Source organism: Peromyscus leucopus, chromosome 7, assembly GCF_004664715.2.
Source record: "Peromyscus leucopus breed LL Stock chromosome 7, UCI_PerLeu_2.1, whole genome shotgun sequence".
Classification (NCBI taxonomy): domain Eukaryota; kingdom Metazoa; phylum Chordata; class Mammalia; order Rodentia; family Cricetidae; genus Peromyscus; species Peromyscus leucopus.
The window spans coordinates 34,604,854-34,627,510 of record NC_051069.1 but is presented as its reverse complement, the minus strand read 5'-3'; the positions used below and the strand labels follow the sequence as shown (position 1 = coordinate 34,627,510).

The 22,657-nt window shown below is 37.9% G+C and overlaps 1 protein-coding gene and 1 pseudogene across 1 annotated transcript; both read right to left on the bottom strand.

Annotated features, from left to right (window-relative positions):
• Positions 1–1,709: 1,709 nt before the first annotated feature.
• LOC114687775 lies at positions 1,710–2,639 on the bottom strand (annotated as a pseudogene).
• Positions 2,640–21,564: 18,925 nt separating this feature from the next.
• Positions 21,565–22,191, bottom strand: LOC114687777 (olfactory receptor 8B3-like). Its single transcript, XM_028862410.1, has one exon. The coding sequence runs from the start codon at positions 22,189–22,191 to the stop codon at positions 21,565–21,567; it is 627 nt and encodes a 208-aa protein (XP_028718243.1).
• Positions 22,192–22,657: the final 466 nt, after the last annotated feature.

Genomic DNA, 22,657 nt, shown 5'->3' with positions numbered 1-22,657 from the left:
ATGCTTTCTCTCCTCCCAAATGTGTCAAGTTGACAACCAAGATTAGTCATCACACCTCCATTCATTATAGATACTGTTCAATCAAAACTTTTTAAGTATTTAAGTTTTACAATAGTCAAATATAAAATTTAATTTAAAATGCACACAAATCTGATCAACTTGCTATTTACTTTTTATTTAACATTTTACACACAGGGATTTCCTATGTCTTAAATTTTTGACCTTTTACCTTTAACTTCTAGTATTTTCCAGGACCTTAACAAAATGCTTCTTAAAACATTTTGAGCTTTTTTCCAAAGTAAGTCAGATCTCAGCTTGAATCAATCATCTTTAACTTCACCAGCAAGACACACATCATATGTTTTAAACAAGGAAAGAGCCAGCAAACAGTTTTACTGAATAAATATGGCTGCCACAAAAAAGTGAATATTTGAATGTATAGCTCATAAGCAAAGAAAAATAATACTACATTAGAAATGTCATCATATTTCATTTTAGGTGGAAGGTATATTAAACAGGGTAATAGGCTTGAAATCAAGAGTCCAAAGGTTCACGAACTTTCTTTAAGAATCTTGAATCATTATGTAAACTATTATTCTCATGAGCTTCAATATTATGCTTGCAATAGTGTATTTTAGCAAAAAAAAATTGCTTGTTTATATTTACAAGATAAACATCAAACATGTAGTGAGACAATGTTCTGTGCAACCACAAGTACACTTGCAGTAGGTCATAAACAATGGCCGATGCAGAAATATGTATTAAATACCTATTTGACTATTAATTAAATAAATACATATTTAATTAAACATCTACTTAATACCTATTAAATAAATACTGGCATTAGAAGGTAAAAACATTCTTGTCCAGTAGAGGATCGAAAGACAAGAACACAGAGACACAAAGAGGATTTCATATTTCAATTCAAATGGCAAATATTTCCAGTTATCCACATAGGCATGCAGACAACTTTATTTTAATTAATATGAGAAAAGTTTTCAATATCTCCAATGATAATGTCTATAATAACAAACAACAAAAGAGAACTACTTAATACTATTCTAAAAGAAGTACAATGAGAAAAGTATCAACTTTACACACAATGAGAAAACAAAATATATATAAAAGAAAATGATGAAAACCAGATAATTTCCAATTTCAATGAATACAAAAAGTGTAGGAGTCCAGTTCTAACCTGTCAAAGGGTTCTTGGGGGGAGCAGAGAGGAATGAGGAAGTATTAGATAGAAATATAGGCGTAGATGGAGAGAAAGACAGAGACACAGGATAGCTTTGGAAGGCCCTGCGTCAATACCCAGTTGCCTTGAGATTTATTCTAATGGACTTTTTATACACTACTAAGGGGAGAGGCAAAAGACCTTGCCCTTTCAAGATCAAAGCACAAAATACAGCCAAGTGTAGACCCTTCAAAACACCTGGTAAACACTCTCCTGGCCAAATCATTCTATTATGCAAGCCCTGTTGGGTAAAGCAAGGTTAGACTTCTGACCTTGAGTAAAACCTTATTAGGGAGCCTCTGTGGGCCCCCACAGAAAATAAAAAAAAAAAACTGATGTTAATATATTTTAAACAAAACATACTAAATGTAATATACTATGATAAAATATATTAAATACAAAAATATATCAAAAATAGCAAACATACTCTCCCCATGGTTTACCTACAGGCTCAGAGAGATTCAGTGTCTGATCAATACATTCTCCTGCTCAAGGTTTTTCTCACAGCCACTTTAACAACTTTGTTCCTCAAGCTGTAGATTAAAGGGTTCATCATGGGAACCACAATGGTATAAAAAATAAAAGAAAATTTTCCCTCATCCATAGATACAGCTGAGGTAGGTTTGAGATACATGAATGCACCTGATCCAAAGAATAGACAAACAGCAAGCATATGGGAACTGCGGGTGCTGAAGGCTTTGGACCTTCTTTCAGTGGATCTTATGTTGAGGATGCTGGAAAGGATGAAACCATAAGAGGTAAAGATAATGACTGTGGGCACAATGATTTCTTTTCCTGTTACAATGAACAGCTCTATCTCATTGGCATAGGTGCTGGTGCAGGAGAGCTGCAGTAAAGGGAGGACATCACAGAAGTAGTGGTTGATGGTGTTCCCATGACAGAAGGTCAATCTGAGGATGCGTCCAGTGTGGATCATGGCACCAGAAAACCCCATCAAATATGAACCAAGCATTAGATAGGAACACATCTTAGGAGACAAGGCAACATTATACAAGAGTGGATTGTAGATAGCTATAGCGATCATAGGCCATTGAAGTCAGAACACAACATTCAGAAATGGCAAAAAAAAGGAAGTAGATCTGGGTCATACATCCCAAGTAAGAGACAACATTCCTTTTTGTTGTATAAAGTTTATCAGCATTTTGGGTGTAATCGCAAAAGAATAACAGTGATGAATGCAAGACAAGTTAAACAGGAAAAAGTACATGGGTGTGTGGAGGTGAGAATTCAACACAATCAGAATGATCAAAGTCAAATTCCCCAATGCAATGATCATGTATATTACCAGAAAACGGAGGAACAATGGTATTTTAAGGTCAGGTTGGTCTGTTATCCTCAAGAGAATGAATTTAGTTAGAAAAGAATCATTTTCAAAAGCCATTCTTCTTCCAGAGAATCTGTGGAGTTGGAAAAATAAGTGATATTTCAGGGGGAAAGAAAGGAATTTAAAAACACATCTTCCCCTTCAAATGTCAGTTTCTTGTGTGAATGTCAAAAAACAAATAGCTTCAAAGTCTTGAGCCCACCTTTCAAGCTACCAGAATAAGGAACAGCATTGTCTTCTTCAATTAACATCTCAGAGGTTGAATACAGTAAAGGGTTTCACTAGTGCACCTCAAAGCTTAGCCCAGTGACCTAAATATGCTAATTTGACAACTTGAAAATCAAGGATAAAATGCAAACTGGATGCACAAGGACATAATTGTCCTTCTCTCTTCTAATCCCTTCTTCACTTCGGTCTGTTTCTTTTTCTTTTTGTTTTTTGTTTGTGTGTTTGTTTGTTTTGTTTTCTAAGACAGGGTTTCTTCTCTTAGTTTTGGTGCCTGTCCTGGATCTCACTCTATAGACCAGGCTGTCCTCAAACTCACAGAGATCCGCCTGGCTCTGCCTCCTGAGTGCTGGGATTAAAGGCTTACACCACCACCGCTCTGCTCTTGATGAAGGGAAACATTTTAGTCATCTGATGGTAACCTATATCCAGACGGGATTTCAGTATACTTAGAGTCATAAGAATTATTTCCAATATCAAGCAGAAGAAATTGAGTCTGTGACTGGTTATGATACAGCCAGTGTAACAAAAATTCATAAATCTAGAGAAAATGCCATACGTAATGGAAATGCAGCATATTGAAAAAGAATACTGCAACTTGCATGTCTACGGACTCTGACCATTCTCTGTATATCCAGGATATTTTTCTCCAAATTTCTCTTGAACATTAAAATTGCTTTTCATAGATAGAAAAATACATATTATTAATTGTCGGACTCATTTTGATATAAAGCCATTATGAAAACATAAAAACAAAAATAATAACAACAGGAAAAGCTCACTTTAGAAGAAAACCGCATCATCTCCTCTATTAACATTTATATTCACATAAATGGACAAAGAATGTTGGTCGCTGGAGCTAGTGGGAAATAAAAACACCCCAGGGGGAAAAAAGTTCAATTTTGCAAAATAAAAAGTGTTTAGAAATCTAATGTTCAACATATTAACATCAGTTATTGGTGATTTGGTAAGAAAACTCACCTTAAACTATCTTTTCATTAAAGGTATATTTACACAAACACACAAATGTGTATCAACATAGAGGATAGTAATATGTGAATGAGCCTCAATGATGCACGATTTCATCTAGGATATGTGGTCAAAATGAGTATTATACATCATAAAACCATTTATATAATATTTACTTCTCAGTAAATGTATTCAATACATTTGAGATTTTAGTATGGATAGATTTTTAAAACCCTATTTTAGAGAGAAATTTTATGGACCTCTTTCATTGGTATATGTCCCTGTTATTCTGGAAAGACCATATCAGGCTCCGAAACACTAGTTCCTTTTATTCTAAAAGGATGGTGCATAAAATTAATTTCTTATGTGCTCTGGACACATTTTTGAATCCTTGATATATTTAATAATCATAGTCATAATTCACTAAAGGGAAATAAGAAAAAATAAACCGCATTCATTTTATTCATCCTCAACTCCTAAAGAAATACCAGACATCTCATATAAGAGTAATTGCATAAAGAAATCAGTTATAAGCAAGATAGAGTCTTTCTTAGCTTCTTCCTAGGAAACATTGCAGATATGAAAAGGAGATGAGGTGATGGCATTTAGATGCTTACCCATGATGGGCCTTTACTTCCCTGGGGACTCAATACACCATTCAGTTGTGTCCTGTTCTTTGGAGATTACACATCCTCCGGATTTGAGCCAATATTGAACCCCCATCTTCCAACTACTGTCTCTTCAAGGAAAACTATTATTTTGGTTATTTCTCAGCTTTTTTTTAAACCATGTCTTCAATGTTAATATTTCATAGAGTCTATCCCCAGAATTTCTTTTTTTTTAATTTTTTATTTTTTTCCTTTTATTTTATTTTACAATACCATTCAGTTCTACATATCAGCCATGGATTCCCTTGTTCTCCCCCCTTCTTTCCCCCTCTTTTTCCCCCCAGCCCACTCCCCATTCCCACCTACTCCAGGGCAAAGCCTCCCCCAAGGACTGAGATCAACCTGGTAGACTCAGTCCAGGCAGGTCCAGTCCCCTCCTCCCAGACTGAGCCAAGCATCCCTGCATAAGCCCCAGGTTTCAAACAGTCAACTCATGCAATGAGCACAGGACCTGGTACCACTGCCTAGATGCCTCCCAAACAGATCAAGTCAATCAACTGTCTCACCTATTCAGAGGGCCTGATCCAGTTGGGGGCCCCTCAGCCTTTGGTTCATCTTTAAGCCTAGTTGCAAAGATTTCCATAATATGTCATAACACGCTTCAGGTTTTCTTAGAAGAATTTTTTGCAAATATATTTTTAAATCTCTTTCTGCTTGTTTTTTGTTTGTTTGTTATAGCTCTGTGGATGAATGCAAGTAGGTTAGACTAATTCTGAACCACTGAGCTCCTTTCTCTAACCTTACCTATATATTTAGCTTTCAGATGGAATAGATTAAGAGACATGCTTCTAACATCTGGTGTGCATAGGAAAAGCACCTAGGACACTGTCACTAAAGAGTTAATGACTAAAAACCTCAGGTGGCCAGCACATCTCCAGATAGGAACATTGACTTAGCTAATGACATCTGTGGGATGGAAGGATCCAAGGAGCTTCCCTCCACAGGTATCTATCATTTTGACAATGCTGGGGAAGTGTTCAACAGATGGAATCTTCCATCACAACCCCTTTCCACTGCATTAAACCCTCCATGCCCAAGTGCCATGTGCCAGAAGTCACTACTCCCACAGAGAGTCTGCGGCCCCTAGGTTGCTCTTATTTAAGGAAAAACTCTTCTTCTGTATATGTTTGTTGGTTTCTTTTATTTCCTATATGCTTCCAGGGATGCTGATCTAACAGTCACTGGAGATTTTTATTTTGATACTTTTGTTCTCAGTGCCTGTGCACCAAGATACTTCACTATCACACCATCTTAATATATTTTAGGGGTTGCATATGGTCACCCAGGTCCTCTCAACATTTCAGTGTGTTGGATAAAATATATTAAAGTTCCTTCAACAAATGGTGCTGGAATAACTGGATGTCAATATGTAAAAGATTACAAATAGATCCATATCTGTCACCATGCACAAAACTCAAGTCCAAGTGAATCAAAGACCTCAACATAAATCCAGTTACACTAAACTTAATAGAAGAGAAAGTAGGAAGTACTCTTGAATGCATTGACACCAGAGACCACTTCCTAAATATAACACCAACAGCACAGACCCTGAACACAACAATTAATAAATGGGACCTCTTGAAACCGAGAAGCTTTTGCAGGGCAAAAGACACGGTCAATAAGACAAAAAGACAGTCTATAGAATGGGGAAAGATCTTCATCAACCCCACATCTGACAGAGCATTGATCTCCACAGTATATAAAGAACTCAAGAAACTAAACAAATCCAATTAAAATACTAAACAATCCAATTAAAAAATGGGCTAAAGAGCTAAACAGAGAATTCACAAAACAAGAATCACAAATGGCTGAAAGACATTTAAAGAAATGCTCAACATCCTTAATGATCAGAGAAATGCAAAGCAAACCGACTCTGAGATACCACCTTACACCTGTCAGAATGGCTATGATAAAACACTAATGACAGTCAATGTTGGAGAGGATGTGGAGCAAAGGGAACACTCCTCCACTGTTGGTGGGAATGTAAACTTGTACAACCACTGTGGAAATCAGTATGGTGGTTTCTCAGAAAATTAGGAATTGAACTACCTCAAGACCCAACCATCCCACTCTTGGGCATATACCCAACGGACACTGATTCATACCACAAAGATACATGCTTAACTATGTTCATAGCAGCACTATTTGTAATAGCCAGAACCTGGAAACAACCTGGAAGCCCATCAACTGAAGAATGGATTAAGAAAATGCGGTACATATACACAGTGGAGTACTACTCAGCAGAGAAAAACAATGAAAGAATGAAATTTGCAGGCAAATGGATGGAACTAGAAAAAATCATCCTGAGTGAGGTAACCCAAACCCAGAAGGACAAACATGGTATGTACTCACTCATAAGTGGATTCTAGATATAAAATAAAGAACAATCAGACTACAACCCACAGAACCATGGAGGATATATATATATATATATATATATATATATATATATATATATATATATATATATATATATATAGCATGGGGGACCCTAGGACGACTATGGCTTATAATAAGTTTTGGTTTTACTCAATTACTGAGCAAGCCTTAATGAGATATTTCACTATTAAGATAAGAATACATACTGTATCAAGCTGAAAATAGAAAAATTAATTAATTAATTTTAAAAAATAAAAGAAAAATTTTGAACTATTAAAAACAAACAAACAAACAAAAATATTTTACTAAATTAAAAAAGGGGGGAACTAGGGACTCATCATTCCTCTCCTCATTTAATTCTTTCCCTTGTTTTATATATTTTAGATTCTTTATCAGTGGATTCTGCTGGGGTATCCACTGCAGATAAGCACTGCAGGTTTCCTGTTGCAAATCACCCTCTGGTGCAATGGAAGGATCTTTCTACTGGCATTTGGAGGAGACCCGATATGGTGTTGGTGTGGGCCCGGGGTTCTGTTTATGTCTTTCCTCAGGACAATGAGGTTTCTCTTTGGATTCCTGAGTGCTGTGTGCACCCTGTGGCTGCTGCTGAAGCCCAACAAGACAGAGACCTATTGGGCCTTCATGAAAAACTCTCCCCTTCTGATGCCAATGGGGATTGAGAGCCCAATATGGCCAGCTTTGGCAAGCATTAATGTAAGCCTAGGAACTGTAGCCATGTGGTTGGATTCTCCAGAAGGTAATATATGGTAACTGCTTTTTCAAGTATGTTTGAGAACATGTCACCCAGACACCTTGGAGATTAAGGATAACCCTGAAGGTCACTGACCTCCATTTGTTAACAGTAGCATGCCAGCTAAGCCTTTTCATTTTCACAATCCTCTTCAAGCTGGTGTAGTACCTACTTTTCAGAAGTGGCTCTGTGCAACATTTATTGGCCTCCTGAAATTCATTTAGTCCCCCTTTGAAGATACCTTAAAGTTTATGAACCTGAATGTAGCGCATATAAGACCATTAGTTATGTTCCTTATGAGCTGCCTGTTTTTTCTTTATGGTTCTTAGTTGTTCTTTTGCAGAGCTGCCAGCTTAAGTCATGCTGGGATCAAGAAAAATGGGCCTTGGTGGCTTGTGTTCCTGGAGTTGTATCCATGACAGTGGATGTCCACATGCTCCAGAAGAGAATTTGACATTTCTGCTGCCGTTGTTGCTGTTATAGCAGTGGTGGCCACTGCTGCTAAAGTTTCTGGGATTACCATTTCATAATTGCTTACTACAGCTAGTATAGTGGAGACCCTGGCAGCAAAAGTAGCTACCACAGCTAGTTAATCTTTTGTTCTATTGTGCATGATAAATTTAATTCAATAGTTATATACATTTCAATTGGTTTTGAAAATTATAAATTTATAAACTCAAGTTCCATTTGCTTTTAGGATACCATCTTAAAAGGACTCCAATTTGCAGTAAGGCTCATTAAAAAAGGGAATGGATCAGTTCCCAGTTTCCTACTGGCTATGGGTGGGTAGGACTTCTGTTGGTCTTTTCTGTGTCGAACACACAGATAGCAAGCCCAGTGCCACTTTGGGATCTTTGGCAGCAGTTAACTCTGCAGCTCACACAGGATTGAGCCTGTATGATAATGAGTATTCAGAGATGGGTAATGCCTGGGGGGCACTCACCAACCTAAGGCAGAGCACCTGTGTGGCCTGGGCAGCCATCTCCATAACAGGTAAGGTGACCTGCTGACATTCCATGCAACCTAAGTCAGAAGTTTAGGGACCTGTAGGGTCCTGGCCCCTGTTTTGGGTAACTGTTCCCTTGCTTGCTGACCTTGACCTTGATATCCTCCCTATGCTAATTCCCTGCCGGGTTCCACCCTCCTTAATGCTTAAGGAAAGTTCCTTGTCTGTGTATCCTACATAATGGGCATAAACAGCTTAGATGCAAGATTGTAAAACATCTGTAACAAATTTTCTTCCCTCCAGGGTTCTCCCATTGTGCTGTAAGCCTGTATTTAAGAACTCCTCCCTCCTGCAATAAACAGCATCGGGCATTAAATAAATAAATAAATAAAGAAAGAAAGAAAGAAAGAAATGAATAAATATAAATAAATAAATAATAAAATAAAAAATAAAGTTCCATCAAGTGACATGATACTGTAACATTAATCTTCAAGAGGTTAGGGCTAGAAGACTGTGAGTTTCAGGTCAGCATGGCCTGTTCTGCCACTCCCAGGACAGCCTGGACTATACAATGAGACCATAATATAGGAACATCAAAACAGTATTTAAAAATAAAATAAATTAAAAATGGATTCAAATGATACTTACCATATCAAATTAAAATTTGTCAACGTTCTATTTTTTTTTTTTTGGCAAAGAATCCAGTTAATAAATATTTTGTACTCTGTGGACCAAACTTTCCATAGTCATAAAAGCTTTTATCAGTTGATCAGCTTTGCAGACAGCTTATTTTGTGGGAGTTCTCCTTTAAGGAATGGCCCATCACCAATGGTCTTGAAGCTGCTTATGCTTGTCTAGCTACCTTAAAATCTCAAAAGCTAGCTTTCAATTTCAAAATCAGATCTGTTGTGGAATATAACTATGTAAAGATGTGTTACATTTATTTATGCTACAGAATATTAATATAACTGTGTAAAATGTGTTACATTAGTTTCTGCTGACTTTGTTAACAATTTAATGTGTTACTTTTGTTTATGCTGCATTTGTTTAATTATGTAAAGATATGTTGCATTTGTTTCCCCTTGTCTGCCTAAGGCACCTGATTGTTCTGATAAAAATCTGAAGGTCAATAGCTAGGCAGGAGAGGGATAAGAGGGGCTAGTAGGCAGAGAGAATAAGTAGAAGAAGAGAGAAGGAAGAGATGAGGGAGAGCAAGAGGGAGATGCCCCAGGTTCAGCCAGCCAGCCAGCCTACACAGTATGACGTTTAGAGAAAAGGGTAAAAAGTCCCAAGGCAAAATTTACATAAGAGAAACATATTAAAATAAGAGTTAAAATAAGGCCTAGCATTCATAACTAGTAAGTCTCCATGTCTTGATTTGGGAGCTGGTTAGTGGCCCAAGAGAAAAAGCCTGTTACATAGGTCTGTAGCTAGCTCAAGGGTCCATAGCTTACCTAACTAGAAAAATCAAGTATTTGTGTATTCTGTACACTTTCTAAGATGAGGGAGGGAGAGAGATTGCCATGCAAATTATGAATGAAAAATCAGAAGTGCAGAAGAGACTGAAGTATGTTTTTAGCAATAAGTGATGAAATTCTCATTAAATTTTATTTGTAGGCAGATAAGGACATACATCAGTGTTATCATGTTTTAGCAATAAAAGGTCCTGAGAAGAAGGTCCAGCAGAAAGTGAGAGGGCAGAGAGAAGGGGGAGAAAGGGTGGAAAAAAGGAGAGAGAGAGACAGACAGACAGTCAGACAGACAGACAGACAGAGGAGACTTAGACTTTAGACTCAGACTCTGTAGGTCCCAGGTATTCATGTAATAATTCTTATATAAAGACCAAGGTCTAGTGACTACAACATTCTTTTTATGCATACATCATTGTGAAACATATTTTCCTAGAAGGAAACTAGTTTCAAAGCTTGACTGAGGCCAGGCGGTGGTGGCACTCGCCTTTAATCCCAGCACTCACGAGGCAGAGGCAGGTCAATCTCTGAGAGTTCGAGGCCAGCTTGGTCTCCAAAGCGAGTTCCAGGAAAGGCACAAAGCTACACAGAGAAACCCTGTCTCGAAAAACCAAAAAAAAAAAAAAAAAAAAAAAAAAAAACCAAACCAAAACAACAACAAAAAAAACTTGACTGATTAAAACTGCAATAACTGGTCAGGTTTGAAATTTGTAAGCCTAGATGTTAATTATCTTCAGCTAGCATTAGCCTCACACTCCAATAGATATTTCTTGCCCAGCTCTGTGTCAGAACTAACATGGCTTGAATAATAGACCAAAACAATGGAGTTGATTCATTTATCAGACTACAAGCTTCTACCACCCTAAAAGCTAAGAATATAATCAGATAACTTCTTGGGCCTATAGCTCCTCCATCTTGATATAATTGCCTTTCTGATGTACCCACCAACTGTTTCACCTTGATGTATGACTTCATTGGTTCTATAAAACTATAAAACTTCAAGAAACTCTTTTCACACTGAAAAATGGGATTTGAGGTAACCTAAAAATGTTTTTTTGCCTGACCATGTTCACTCAAAATGGCTCAAGAATGAACTTTTTTTTTCCATTTTAGGTAAGAGCTGTGTTCTATTGCATCAACATTGTCTTTATCACATATTACTTTGAAATACTATATTTCAGTAGGCACCGCATCATACAGAACCATAGTGATCTCACATGCAATTTGGAAAAGTTCAATTTATAAAATGAAATCATTTTACTATCTTAGCATCTTCATCTCTTACCTAACAGTTGGATATCACAAGGATAAGACAACTCTAAAAAATAAGTTTTTGTCTTATTAAGACATACTTGGTAAGATATTTTCTTTGAGTTTTATAGTAATCATAAAATGCAAATCTATTGCAACTGTCAAAAAATTGGAAAAGATTCAAATGGAATCATCCCTGAAAAGTAAACTATTACCAGAACATATCAATCCTAAAAAGAATATAGCAAGTTGAGAAAAAAAAACTATCATAAGTCTACATAATAAAGTAGTAAAATATTGTTGAGCTCTTCAACCATCAATGGTTATGTAGGAAAAAAAAATCAACTAATTCTTTTGTAAAAGACTTAGGGTGATTCAGTGAAGCAAAACAAGATGTGAACATATTCTGTCTATGTGAGACCCACTTTAATTTTAAGGAAACAGAATGAAAGTGAGGAGATAGAAAAAGAAATCCTGTGTAAACCTAATATGAATGAGAGTATGAATAAGAAAGATGATATCTGTCAAAATGGATGTTAGGTCAGAAGATGTGAGTTGAAACAAAGAAGACATTGCATAGTGAAAAACTGGCAATTCATTAGGGTTTTACATTTTAAAAATGAAACTAATTTGAATGGAAGATGGTGGTGGGTTGGGGGCATTTGTTCAGTGGCAGCTGTGGCAAGTAAAGGGAATGCATATTACCAAGATACATTCTATACACGTATAAATGTTTCAAAATATTTTATTTTAATGTTTAGAATTTCAGGCATAAGTACTTTACTTAAATTATTTCCACCCATCTCCTTTCCTTTTTTTTATCTCTCAAGTTTATGACCTCTTATTATTCATTGTTACATACATACACAGGCATATACATACACATATAGTTTAGTGAATTCATTTATGGTACTCTTATGTTAAGGTATTTGGGGATGGCCATGTAGGATAGACTATCAACTGCAATCTCTGTCCTTCTGTCTCTGTCTCTATCTCTCTCTGTTTCTCTCTGTCTCTGTTTCTCTGTCTTACTTTTTACTTGATCACTCTCATTTACCTCATGTAAGGTTATTTTAAATTTTATTTTATATATTTAAGTTCTATATGAATGGTTTTCATCAAGAAAACAAACATCAAATGCTAGGGAGAATGCTTATCCAACAATTGTGTAGTAGAAAAGTAGTGTGGAATTTCCTCCCAAATACAACTACTCTGTGATCCCCAATACCATACTATCATTGGCTTCTCTTTTAGGACACCTCTTCTACCCAGTCTTTGGGACCTCCATCAAAATAATTAAGATGAGTTGGACAGAGCTTTCATAGACACTTTCAAGCATAAACAAGAAAATTGATTCATGTGAAGGAGGATGCAAAGAACAGAAGATTTTCTGGTTAATAAAATAAACCAGGCTCAGAAAAATAAACACAGGTATTCTGTTCTGTAGTACCAAAAAACACAAGAGGAAGAGGTCTAATGTGACCTAAAATATGGGAGAAGAAAATACAATAGGGATAAATGTTAGCAAATTACAGTGATCTCTTATTGTTTTGTAGGCTAAATAGAAAGGTCCCCAGAAATCCATAAAGATGCCTCCACAATAGACTGCTGGCAATGGTTGAGAGAAATTCCAAACTGACCTACTCTGGTGATAGGATGGCCAAACACCCTACCTGTCTTGCTAGAAATCTCAACCAATGACTGATGGAAGCAGATGCAGAGATCCACAGCCAGGCCCCAGGTGGATCTCCAGGAGTCCAATTGACAAAAAAGGGAGGGTTTGTATGAGCGAGAATTGTTGAGACCAAGGTTGGATAAAGCACAGGGACAAATAGCCAAACTATAGTAAACACATGAACTATGAACCAATAGATGAGGAACCCCCAACTGGTTCAGGCCCTCTGGATATGTGAGACAGTTGATTAGATTGAACTGTTTGGGAGGCACCCAGGCAGTGGGACCGGGACCTGTCCTTAGTGCATGAGCTGGCTATTTGGAACTTGGGGCCTATGGAGGGACACTTTGCACAGCCTGGGAGGAGGGAACTGGACCTGCCTGGACTGAATCTACCAAGTTGAGCTGAATCCCCAGAGTAGTCTTTGCCCTGGAGGAGATGGGACTGGGGGGTGTTGAGGGGAGGGTGGAGGGGGCAGGAGTAGGGAGGACAGTGTTATCCTTGGCTGATATGTAATATTAAGTAATTTAAATATTAAATATATTTATATATATATAAAAGAGACGCTAAGACTAATTGGAACCATTACAGTACAGTTCCAGGAAATATACTGATGATGTGTTCATCAATTACTGTCTCCTCTCTCTACTTCCTTTCTCCCATTTCCTTAATTTAGGATGAACTTGAATGGTTCTCTTGGAGAAAAAAATAAATAAATAAAATGAAATGTAAGTTATTATGAATAAATGTATAACTATGTAGTGTGAAAACCTTTGAAACAGATTTATCCTCACTAAAAAAGTTATTTATAAGTAGTACATGTTACTGAGTCCATTTACTCTTGCTCATGTTCACATATTTGGAGATGTACATGGACTATCATTTGCTATTTTTTTATTATAATGTGTGTATGAATTTTTAAAAAATAGGTAATTCAAGTTGACTTGTGTGCAAGGAATTCAATTTTCAGTTAAATATCTAATAATAAAGGAAACCCAAGACATGGATAAGCTAATTGTTCATTTTACCATGATTTCAGTTTTCAAAATGTCATCTAACAATGAATATCAACAAAAATATCATAGTTGTTGTGAAAGAGAAGCATTGTCTTGATTCTAAAGTCCTACAGAGTAATTTTAAGACGAAGTTGTAGATCAACACACTTTGTACATGTAGTTTTTTTTGAAATTTTAGCAAATCTTAGAAATGTAATAATCAGGAATATTACTTGAAATTTAAAAGAATAGCATCTTTTTTGCTGGATCTTTTTTATTTTATTTTTTTCTTTTTCTTTTTTTAATTTTATTTTATAATTTAATTTAATTTTACATATCAGCCATGGATTCTCTTGTTCTCCCCCATCCCACACCTCCCCACTTTCATCCTAGCCCACTCAACCCCCATTCCCATCTCCTCCAGGGTAAAGACTCCCCTGAGGATTGAGTTCAAACTGGTAGATTCAGTCCAGGCAGGTCCAGTCCCCTCCTCCCAGGCTGAGCCAACTGACCCTGTATAAGCCTCAGGTTCCAAACAGCCACCTAATGCACTGAGGACAGGTCCCAGTCCCACTGCCTGGGTGCCTCCCAAACAGTTCAAGCCAATCAACTGTCTCACTTATCCAGAGACCCTCATCTAGTTGGGGGCTCCTCATCTACTGGTTCATAGTTCATGTGTTTCCATTCATTTGCCTATTTGTCCCTGTGATTTTTCCAATCTTGGTCTCAACAATTCTCACTCATACAATCGCTCCTCTTTCTTGCCAGTTGGACTCCTGGAGCTCCACCTGGGGCCTGGTCGTGGATCTTCGCTTCTGCTTCCCTTAGTCATTGATTGAGATTTCTAGCAAGACAGGTAGGGTGTTTGGCCATCTTATCACCAGAGTAGGTCAGTTCGGGCTTTCTCTCACCCACTGCCAGTAGTCTATTATGAAGGTATCTTTGTGGATTTCTGGGGACCTCTCTAGCACTTTGCTTCTTCCTATTCTCATGTGGTCTTCATTTATCATGGTCTCTTATTCCTTGTTCTCCCTCTCTGTTCTTGATCCAGCTGGGATGTCCCACTCCCCTAAGCTCTCTTTCCCTCGAACCTTGCCCTTCATTACCCCACTCACCTCCAGGTTGTTCATGTAGATCTAAGAATAGCATCTTGATTAGTGCTCTATGAAACTCCCAAAGGATAGCAAAGTGATTGATTTCAATTAAATGAAAAAAATTCAGGTTATTCATAGAATGATTGTCACAAGGGTACAAATCATTCAGACATCAGATTAATATCTCATTATTTTTAAAATCTAACCATGTTAGTCAATATCTATAACCATGTACACATTTGAATATGCTTTACGTCTGCTCCTAATCTACAAAATCTGGATAGAAGTTACAAATATATGGGGATTAAATATGGTTCCAGGATTCTGATTGATCCTTCTTTGACAATTTCATGTATTTATAAAATGTTCTTGTGATTTTCACCCTCACCACCCACTCTTATTCCACTTCCAGTTTCCCTGAAACCTTCTTGTTCCCAACAGGTCGCTGTCCTGTTTTCATGCTATTTCTCCCCTAGACTTAAATTTTGTTTGGGACTCACTAAGTATGTTTACCTACAGTTGTTCTTATGAGCGTGAGAAGCAGTTGTTTACTAGAACATGGAAAACTTACCAGTGGCTACACCACTGGAAGAAATGACTCCTCTAGCAGCCAGTAATTTCCAATAATTCTTCAGGAAGTGGTGGGTTCTCATGGACTGGTCTGGCCCCATTTGTGCCTTCTCTCCCACCCTAAGGGAGGGGTTTCACAGTCCCTTCAGACCCAGGATACACAGGGTCCTAGGGTAGATGGGCATCTGGGGAGCAGCCTACCCTCCATATCTCTCCCAGGGAAATGGGGTGGTAGACCTTCACTTAACACTCTCTCTGCTGATCTCATGCTGTGATACTGCAGTGCATGCATGAAAGGTAGAGAGAGCAGGTGCTTCCTTTTTTCCTCCTCCTCTCCTTTCCCTCTGAACCAGGGTCCACCAGTATTCTCTTCACCGGCCAGGCTCACACTTTTTCTTGTGGATGCCTTAGGTTTACCAGATGTTCCATCATGTGGAGGTAATCATAGTTACTGTAAGTTCATGAATGCAATGCTTATATCATATCCCAGTGACAACACTTCATTTCACATCTCCTGTCCTTTGGTCTTATTGTTTTCTTGATTCTCTTCCATGATTATTTTCTGAGACATGGGGTTAATACAGATGCCCCATTTAAAGATGAATACTCAACTTTTAACCTATTCTCAGTGCTTTGACCAGCTTTATATGTCTCTGCATTAACTTTGCTACTCTCTACTAAGCAAAACTTCTCTGCTGAAGGCTAAGACAATATAATTTATGGGTAGAAGCATGCATTTAAAAATATCATTTAACATCATATTCATCAGCAAAACAAAATTAGTAGGTTCCTTGACAAAGCTTATGGCCATCCTTTCTATGGGCTTCTAAGCAGGGTTACAAATACAGTACCATCCAGAATTCCCTCCTGTTGAGTGAACCTCAAATGTATAATGATTGGGTACTCCTAGAACAGTCATGCTGCTATTGAGCTAATGAGAACATCAAGCCTGACAGGAAGATATTACAGGTTCTAGGGTTCACATTTGGGTGAGTGTTGGTAACTTTTCTCTCCCAGCATTCTGTATGACATTTTCTGCATTCACAAAACTAGCCAAAAGGGTAGATGCTTCCAGTTCAGTTCTAGTTTGATTTCTGTGTCCTATCATTAAAGTGCATGATGTGCTGGGGATGTCTTTCTGTATGCTGTGAGTGTGTTGCTCTGATTGATTGATAAATAAAATGCTGATTGGCCAGTAGCCAGGCACGAAGTATAGCATAGGCAGAATAAACAGAGAGGAGAATTCTTGGTAGTGGAAGGTTGAGTCAGGAGAAGCAAGATATAAAGATTCCCATAAGCCACAAACCACGTGGCAAGTTATAGACATAGAAATGGGTTAATTTAAGATGTAAGATCTAGCTAGCAAGAAGCCCGAGCCATTAGGCCCTACAGTTTTAATTAATATAAGCTTCTGTGTGTTTACTTGGGTCTGAGCAGCTGTGGGCCCCAGTGGAACTGGAGAAACCCCCAGCTGCAATGTTGCTTTCAGCAATAAGACTTAGTCTTAGTTGACCAGCAAGACCAACAGCAGTACCCTTTATTTTATATTTAACCAGGAGTTACAAGGAGGTATTGTGCAATTGGCAAAATATATAATTTTCTGGGAGTTGTGTTATCTGCTCCTGCATGATGTCTTACCTAAATTTCTATTGGTGTGGTAGAACATCATGAGCAAAGGCCACCTGAGAAAGAAAGGATTATTTCAGTTTGCATCTGTATAGCACAGTTCATTATCAAAGTGAGTCAGGGAAAGAGCTCAAGGCAGAAACCTAGCCACAGGAACTGAAGCAGAGGCCACGGAGTAATATTGCTTACTGGCTTGTTTCCCATGGCTTGCTCATCCTATTTTGGTATAGAAAATTTCCCTAGGGAAAACAGACCAGTGAGTGTAAATAAAATTACATTAAAACCTTAGAAATTCTCTCAAAAATTCCATCTGCTCCTAGCCAGTTTTTCTGTGTCCATAATTGGTTATGAATGATTGGTATAAAATGTTTGTCTCAATATTAGGAGTTGCTAGTCTCTTCCAATTAATTAATGTTACTTTCAAAAATTGCCTTTTTTGCCAGGCAGTGGTGGTACACACCTTTAATCCCAGCACTTGGGAGGCAGAGCCAGGCAGATCTCTGTCAGTTCAAGGCCAGCCTGTGCTACCAAGTGAGTTCTAGGAAAGGCGCAAAACTACACAGAGAAACCCTGTCTTGAAAAACAAAAAAAATGCCCTTTCTCCCCTTATCATCCTCATTGCAAGGGTGATGGGGCTTTTATAACCAGCTGGTAAGAAAGTTGATGTTCACAGGGCAGATCTTGGCAGAGGATTGCCTTATGCTAACCTTGAGCACACATGAAAATCAAGTTTACTTATAGACAACTGAGACTCCTCTCAAAGCCTGTGGATTCAGTGTATCTTCAGTAGGATTTCCAAGTGTCCATTTCTAAATGGTTCATAGCTGCTGCCCCTAATGCTGCTATTTCTGTGAGGATCTCCTTTATGGATGCCCTCTCCTGATACCTTGAGAAATATCACAGACAATGGGAACAGACAGTATTTGAGTATTGACATTACTCCTACATCTTCCAGTGGATTGCATCCTGCAGTTGGTTTGAAAATATTTTTTTCAGAGTATTTTACCTCCTACTGCTAAACTCACAGGATACTCACTTCAGTTTAAGCTGGTTTTATTATAAACTCCACCAAAACCAACCCTAGGATAGGGAATGTAAAAGAAGGACTGAGAGGATATTTTGTGTATGATCTAACAAAAAAAGCTTGCCTGAATTTCAGAGGGTAAAGCCAGCCACTAGATAGCCATAGAGTTCAGGCAATGGTAGCATACACCTTTAATCCCAGCACTTGGGATCTCATGCCTTTGCTCCCAGTACTGGGGAGGCACACACGCCTTTAATCCTAGCACTAGGGAGGTTGAGAAAGGAAGTGATATGGCTGGGAAGAGAAAGGAGCATAAGGCAGAGGAGCAAGGAGCTCAGTCCTTTTCGGCTGAGGAGTTGGCGAGGTGAGAGCTGGCTGTGGTTTGTTCCTTTGTCTCTCTGATCTTTCAGCATTAACCCCAATATTTGGCTCTGGTTTTTATTAAGACCAATTAGGATTCATGCTGCAAAGAACCTTAACAAATGTTTATGAAAATGGAGCAGGTTTGACATTCCTTCACATGTTGTTCACAACCATGAGCAATAAAACAAAAAAAAATCTTGGTTTAATAGTCCAGAATCACGGTTCCAAAAGGTAGAAACAGTTACTATGGGTGATACCAATTCTATCTCTAAATATATCCGAAGTGGAAAGAAGTCCACATAATAAATCTGGGTATAGGTTTATATGTGTATTTATTAGGGCATTATTCATAAGTCACTAAAACGCTTGTTTTTATACTTTTATTAAAGTATTCTTATGTATTTTATTTTCTTCATCATTTTGCTTCCCAACACCTTCCAGATCTCCTAAACTCTTTATCCACTCAACTTTATGTTCCTTCTCAAAACAAAACAAAAACCAATAAAATAGTAAATATCAAAACAAAACAAAATGAAACAAAAATCTCACAAGAAAGCATGGGGTTCATTTTGTATAAACTTAACTCTGCTATATGTTAACTACTGAATGGATAGATACAATGTGCTATATCCCTTCTTCAGAACATTATTTCGCCATAAAAAGGAATGAAGCAGAGGTTCATTCTAAAGTTTGGATAAATTTTGCAAGCATATACACTAAGTTCAAGAAGACAAACAGAAAGGACAATATAGTATGCGATTTTACTTTATTAATTGCCACAAAGAGAGAAATCCACAGAAGTACATTAGGATTTCCATGTAAGATGGAGACATAAAAACCATGAGTAGATGAACTTAGTTAAATAAAGGAGAAGGTTTTGTGCCCCTTTTCCAAGCTGCTACCCAGATTCCTCCAAAGACTGACAAATCATCACTGTACGTGCCAATGGACTTCTCCCATGAGTGAACTTGAGGTGCCTCATGGGTCCCTTACTGCCATCACTGATATTGCTTCCAGGGCACAACTTGCTCCAGCCACTACACTGACCACAGTTAATGATCACCAGGAGTAAACTGCTCAAAGAATCAACATGAGGAGATTAATAAACAGAAAATCTTGATGTTTGAAACACAAGCATGGACATCAGACTGGATCTGCTCAAGTGACAGAGTATGTAGCAGAGGTGTAGCCTGGTGATTGAACCTGAGACAGCAATGCAGTGAAAACAGCTGTTGCTGGATGCAAGCTGCACATAGGAAAGATCCAGGGGAATTCAGAACATACTCTGCCAGTACACCATTACTAGCTGTGCAGCACTATCACACATCATCAGTTGCTGAGCCACAGAAAGCCCTGCTAATGTAATGTTCATTCCCTGTTCACTGGGGAAAGACAAGTTGTAACTTGCTTGGAAGCAGGGAGATACTGGCAAGAGAATTCTGGCCCAAAGTAGTCTACTCTCACAGAAATCATTATCCTCATAAGGGCTCAAGTGATCTAACAGAGCAGTCCTCTCTCCTCTTGTGAATGTTGATACCAATGACAGTCCATGGGTGGAGCATACTTACTATTCTAGCATGAAGTATGGTATACTGACATAATGTTGCCTATCTCATGTTATTACTAAATTTTGTCACTTTGAAATTACACTTAGATTTTTTTCTGTATTTGTCAATAAAGTTTCTGATAATTTTGTACTCTAATTAGGAAGCAGCTGTTTTAATTTTTATCTCAGAAGCAATGACTTTTGTGGCTATCCTCTACACCAAAATATTGTTTTCTATGTTTCTGCACCTACAATAATCACTTTACTACCTCTCATAACCTCAAACCATGTACTTTCTCCCTCATTCATAATACATGCTCTGCTCTCCCTTTCCTTATTATTCCTCATTTCACAACCTCATACCACCATTCATTTCATAGATAGAATTCATCCCTGATGACATTTGCCTTCAATCGAGGTCAAAATCCTATGTACCTGACTCTTACCAGAGACACAAGTGATGTGTGCAAGTGTCTCCTACTTCAATCCCACTCCATGACTGTAGGAAACACACAACAGGATATGCAGCCATTTCCCCTTCTTCATTAAATAGCAGCAAAACCCAATTCCTAGTGAAGAAGAATGGATTTCCTGTAAGAAGAATCCCATAAAACATAACAAAATAAACAAAGTGGAATATTCAAACGGAACACAAATCCATCCCATTATATGAACACAACACAACAGCAACAAACCAAAACCATTGTTGGGTAGCAGTAAAGCACATTCAAACAACAACAACAACAGCAACAAATAAAAACTAAAAATCCTTTCTAGTCAAGAGAATAGAGTATCTGTCTTGATTGGCATATTAGTTAAGGTTCTCTAGAGTCAAGGAACTTATGTAACGAATCTCTCTCCCTCCATTTCTCCCATTCTCCCTCTCTTTCTGTCTCTACACACACACACACACACACACATATGTATGCATATATACAGGAATTTATTGGAATGACTTACAGGCTGCAGTCCAACAATGGCTAGTTATCAATAGAAAGTCCAAGAATCTAGTAGCTGCTCAGTCCCATGAGGCTGCGTGTCCCAACTTGTATTCAGTATATGCTGGAATCCTGAAGAAGCAGGCTATAATGCCAGTGAAGAAAAGGAATTGATAACAGGGGAAAGGCAAGCAGGTGAAGAACAAAACTTTCCATATTCGATTGTCCTTATATAGGCTTCCAGCAAATTAAAGATGTGCCTTCCAGACTCAAGGTCTGGATTAAACGCATGTGTCTTCCAGCCTCCAATTCTGGATTAAAAGTCTTTGTCTTCCTGACACAAGGTATGGATTGAAGACGTGTTGTTTCTTGACTCAAAATCTGATCACAAGTGTACCCTTAGTGTCTGGATTATGGTTCATCCCACATATAGTCTAACAGACAACCAAGAATAGCCATCATAGTTGCAGACCTTAGAGTTGGGCCAGTTGAGTCACCTGGACAGGAAACCCCCTACAATGAAAATCTCAATCTCATTGACAAAGGTGCTGGTGCAGGAGAGCTTCATCAAAGGCAGGAGATCACAGAAGTAGTGATTGATGGTGTTCCCATCACAAAAGGTCAGTCTCAGGATGCATCCGGTGTGGATCATGGCATCAAAAAACCCCATCAAATATGAACCAAACATAAGGAAGGAACAGACCTTAGGGGACATGGCAACATTATACATGAGTGGATTGCAGATAGCCACATAGCGATCATAGGCCATTGCTGTCAAGACATAACACTCAGAGATGACAAAAAAACAAAAGAAGTAGAGCTGGGTCATACATCCTGCAAAACCAATAACATTCTTCTTTACTAAGAAGTTCATCAGCATTTTGGGTGTAACAACAGAAGAATAGCAGAGGTCTATGAAAGACAAGTTAAAGAGGAAAAAGTACATAGGTGTATGAAGGTGAGAGTTCAGAACAATTAGAATGATCAAAGTCAAATTTCCGAAGGCGGTGATCATATACATTACTAGAAAAACTAAGAACAGGGGTATTTGGAGGTCAGGGTTGTCCGTTAAACCCAAGAGAATGAATTCTGTTACTGAAGAACCATTTGTCAGAACCATTTTTCTCTAAGAGAATCTGTGGAGATAGATAAGAAAGAGCGAAAGTAAAGTGCCACAGAGAATTTACAAGTGTTTGTTCTATCACACATGAGACACATACACTGGGAATGCCTGGAAATCACCCACATGTTTGCTACAGTCTACATGAGGCAAAGTGAAGAGATGCTAATCAAAGAGTAAAATGATTCAGTATAAAATATGATTAATTTCTGGATACCTAGTGTTCAGCATGTTAGTAATACTTAGCAATGCTTTGTCATATATTTGAGTCTGAACTGATTATATCTTACAATTATCTTCTCACATTATCTATGTTATGTTCACATCAAACACATAAAAAAAGCAAGTGTATGTGGAGGGAGACCCTAGCTTCACTTTTGGCATCTCACAATGAATAAATTGTTTAAAACAAGTTGTAAATCTTATATGATTTACTTCATATTTCAGGGTTATGTCTCAAGAAAGA

What these genes read in the sequence shown, in the direction of transcription:
- LOC114687777 (XM_028862410.1), bottom strand. Translation starts at nt 22,191, where the DNA reads ATGGTTCTGACAAATGGTTCTTCAGTAACAGAATTCATTCTCTTGGGT.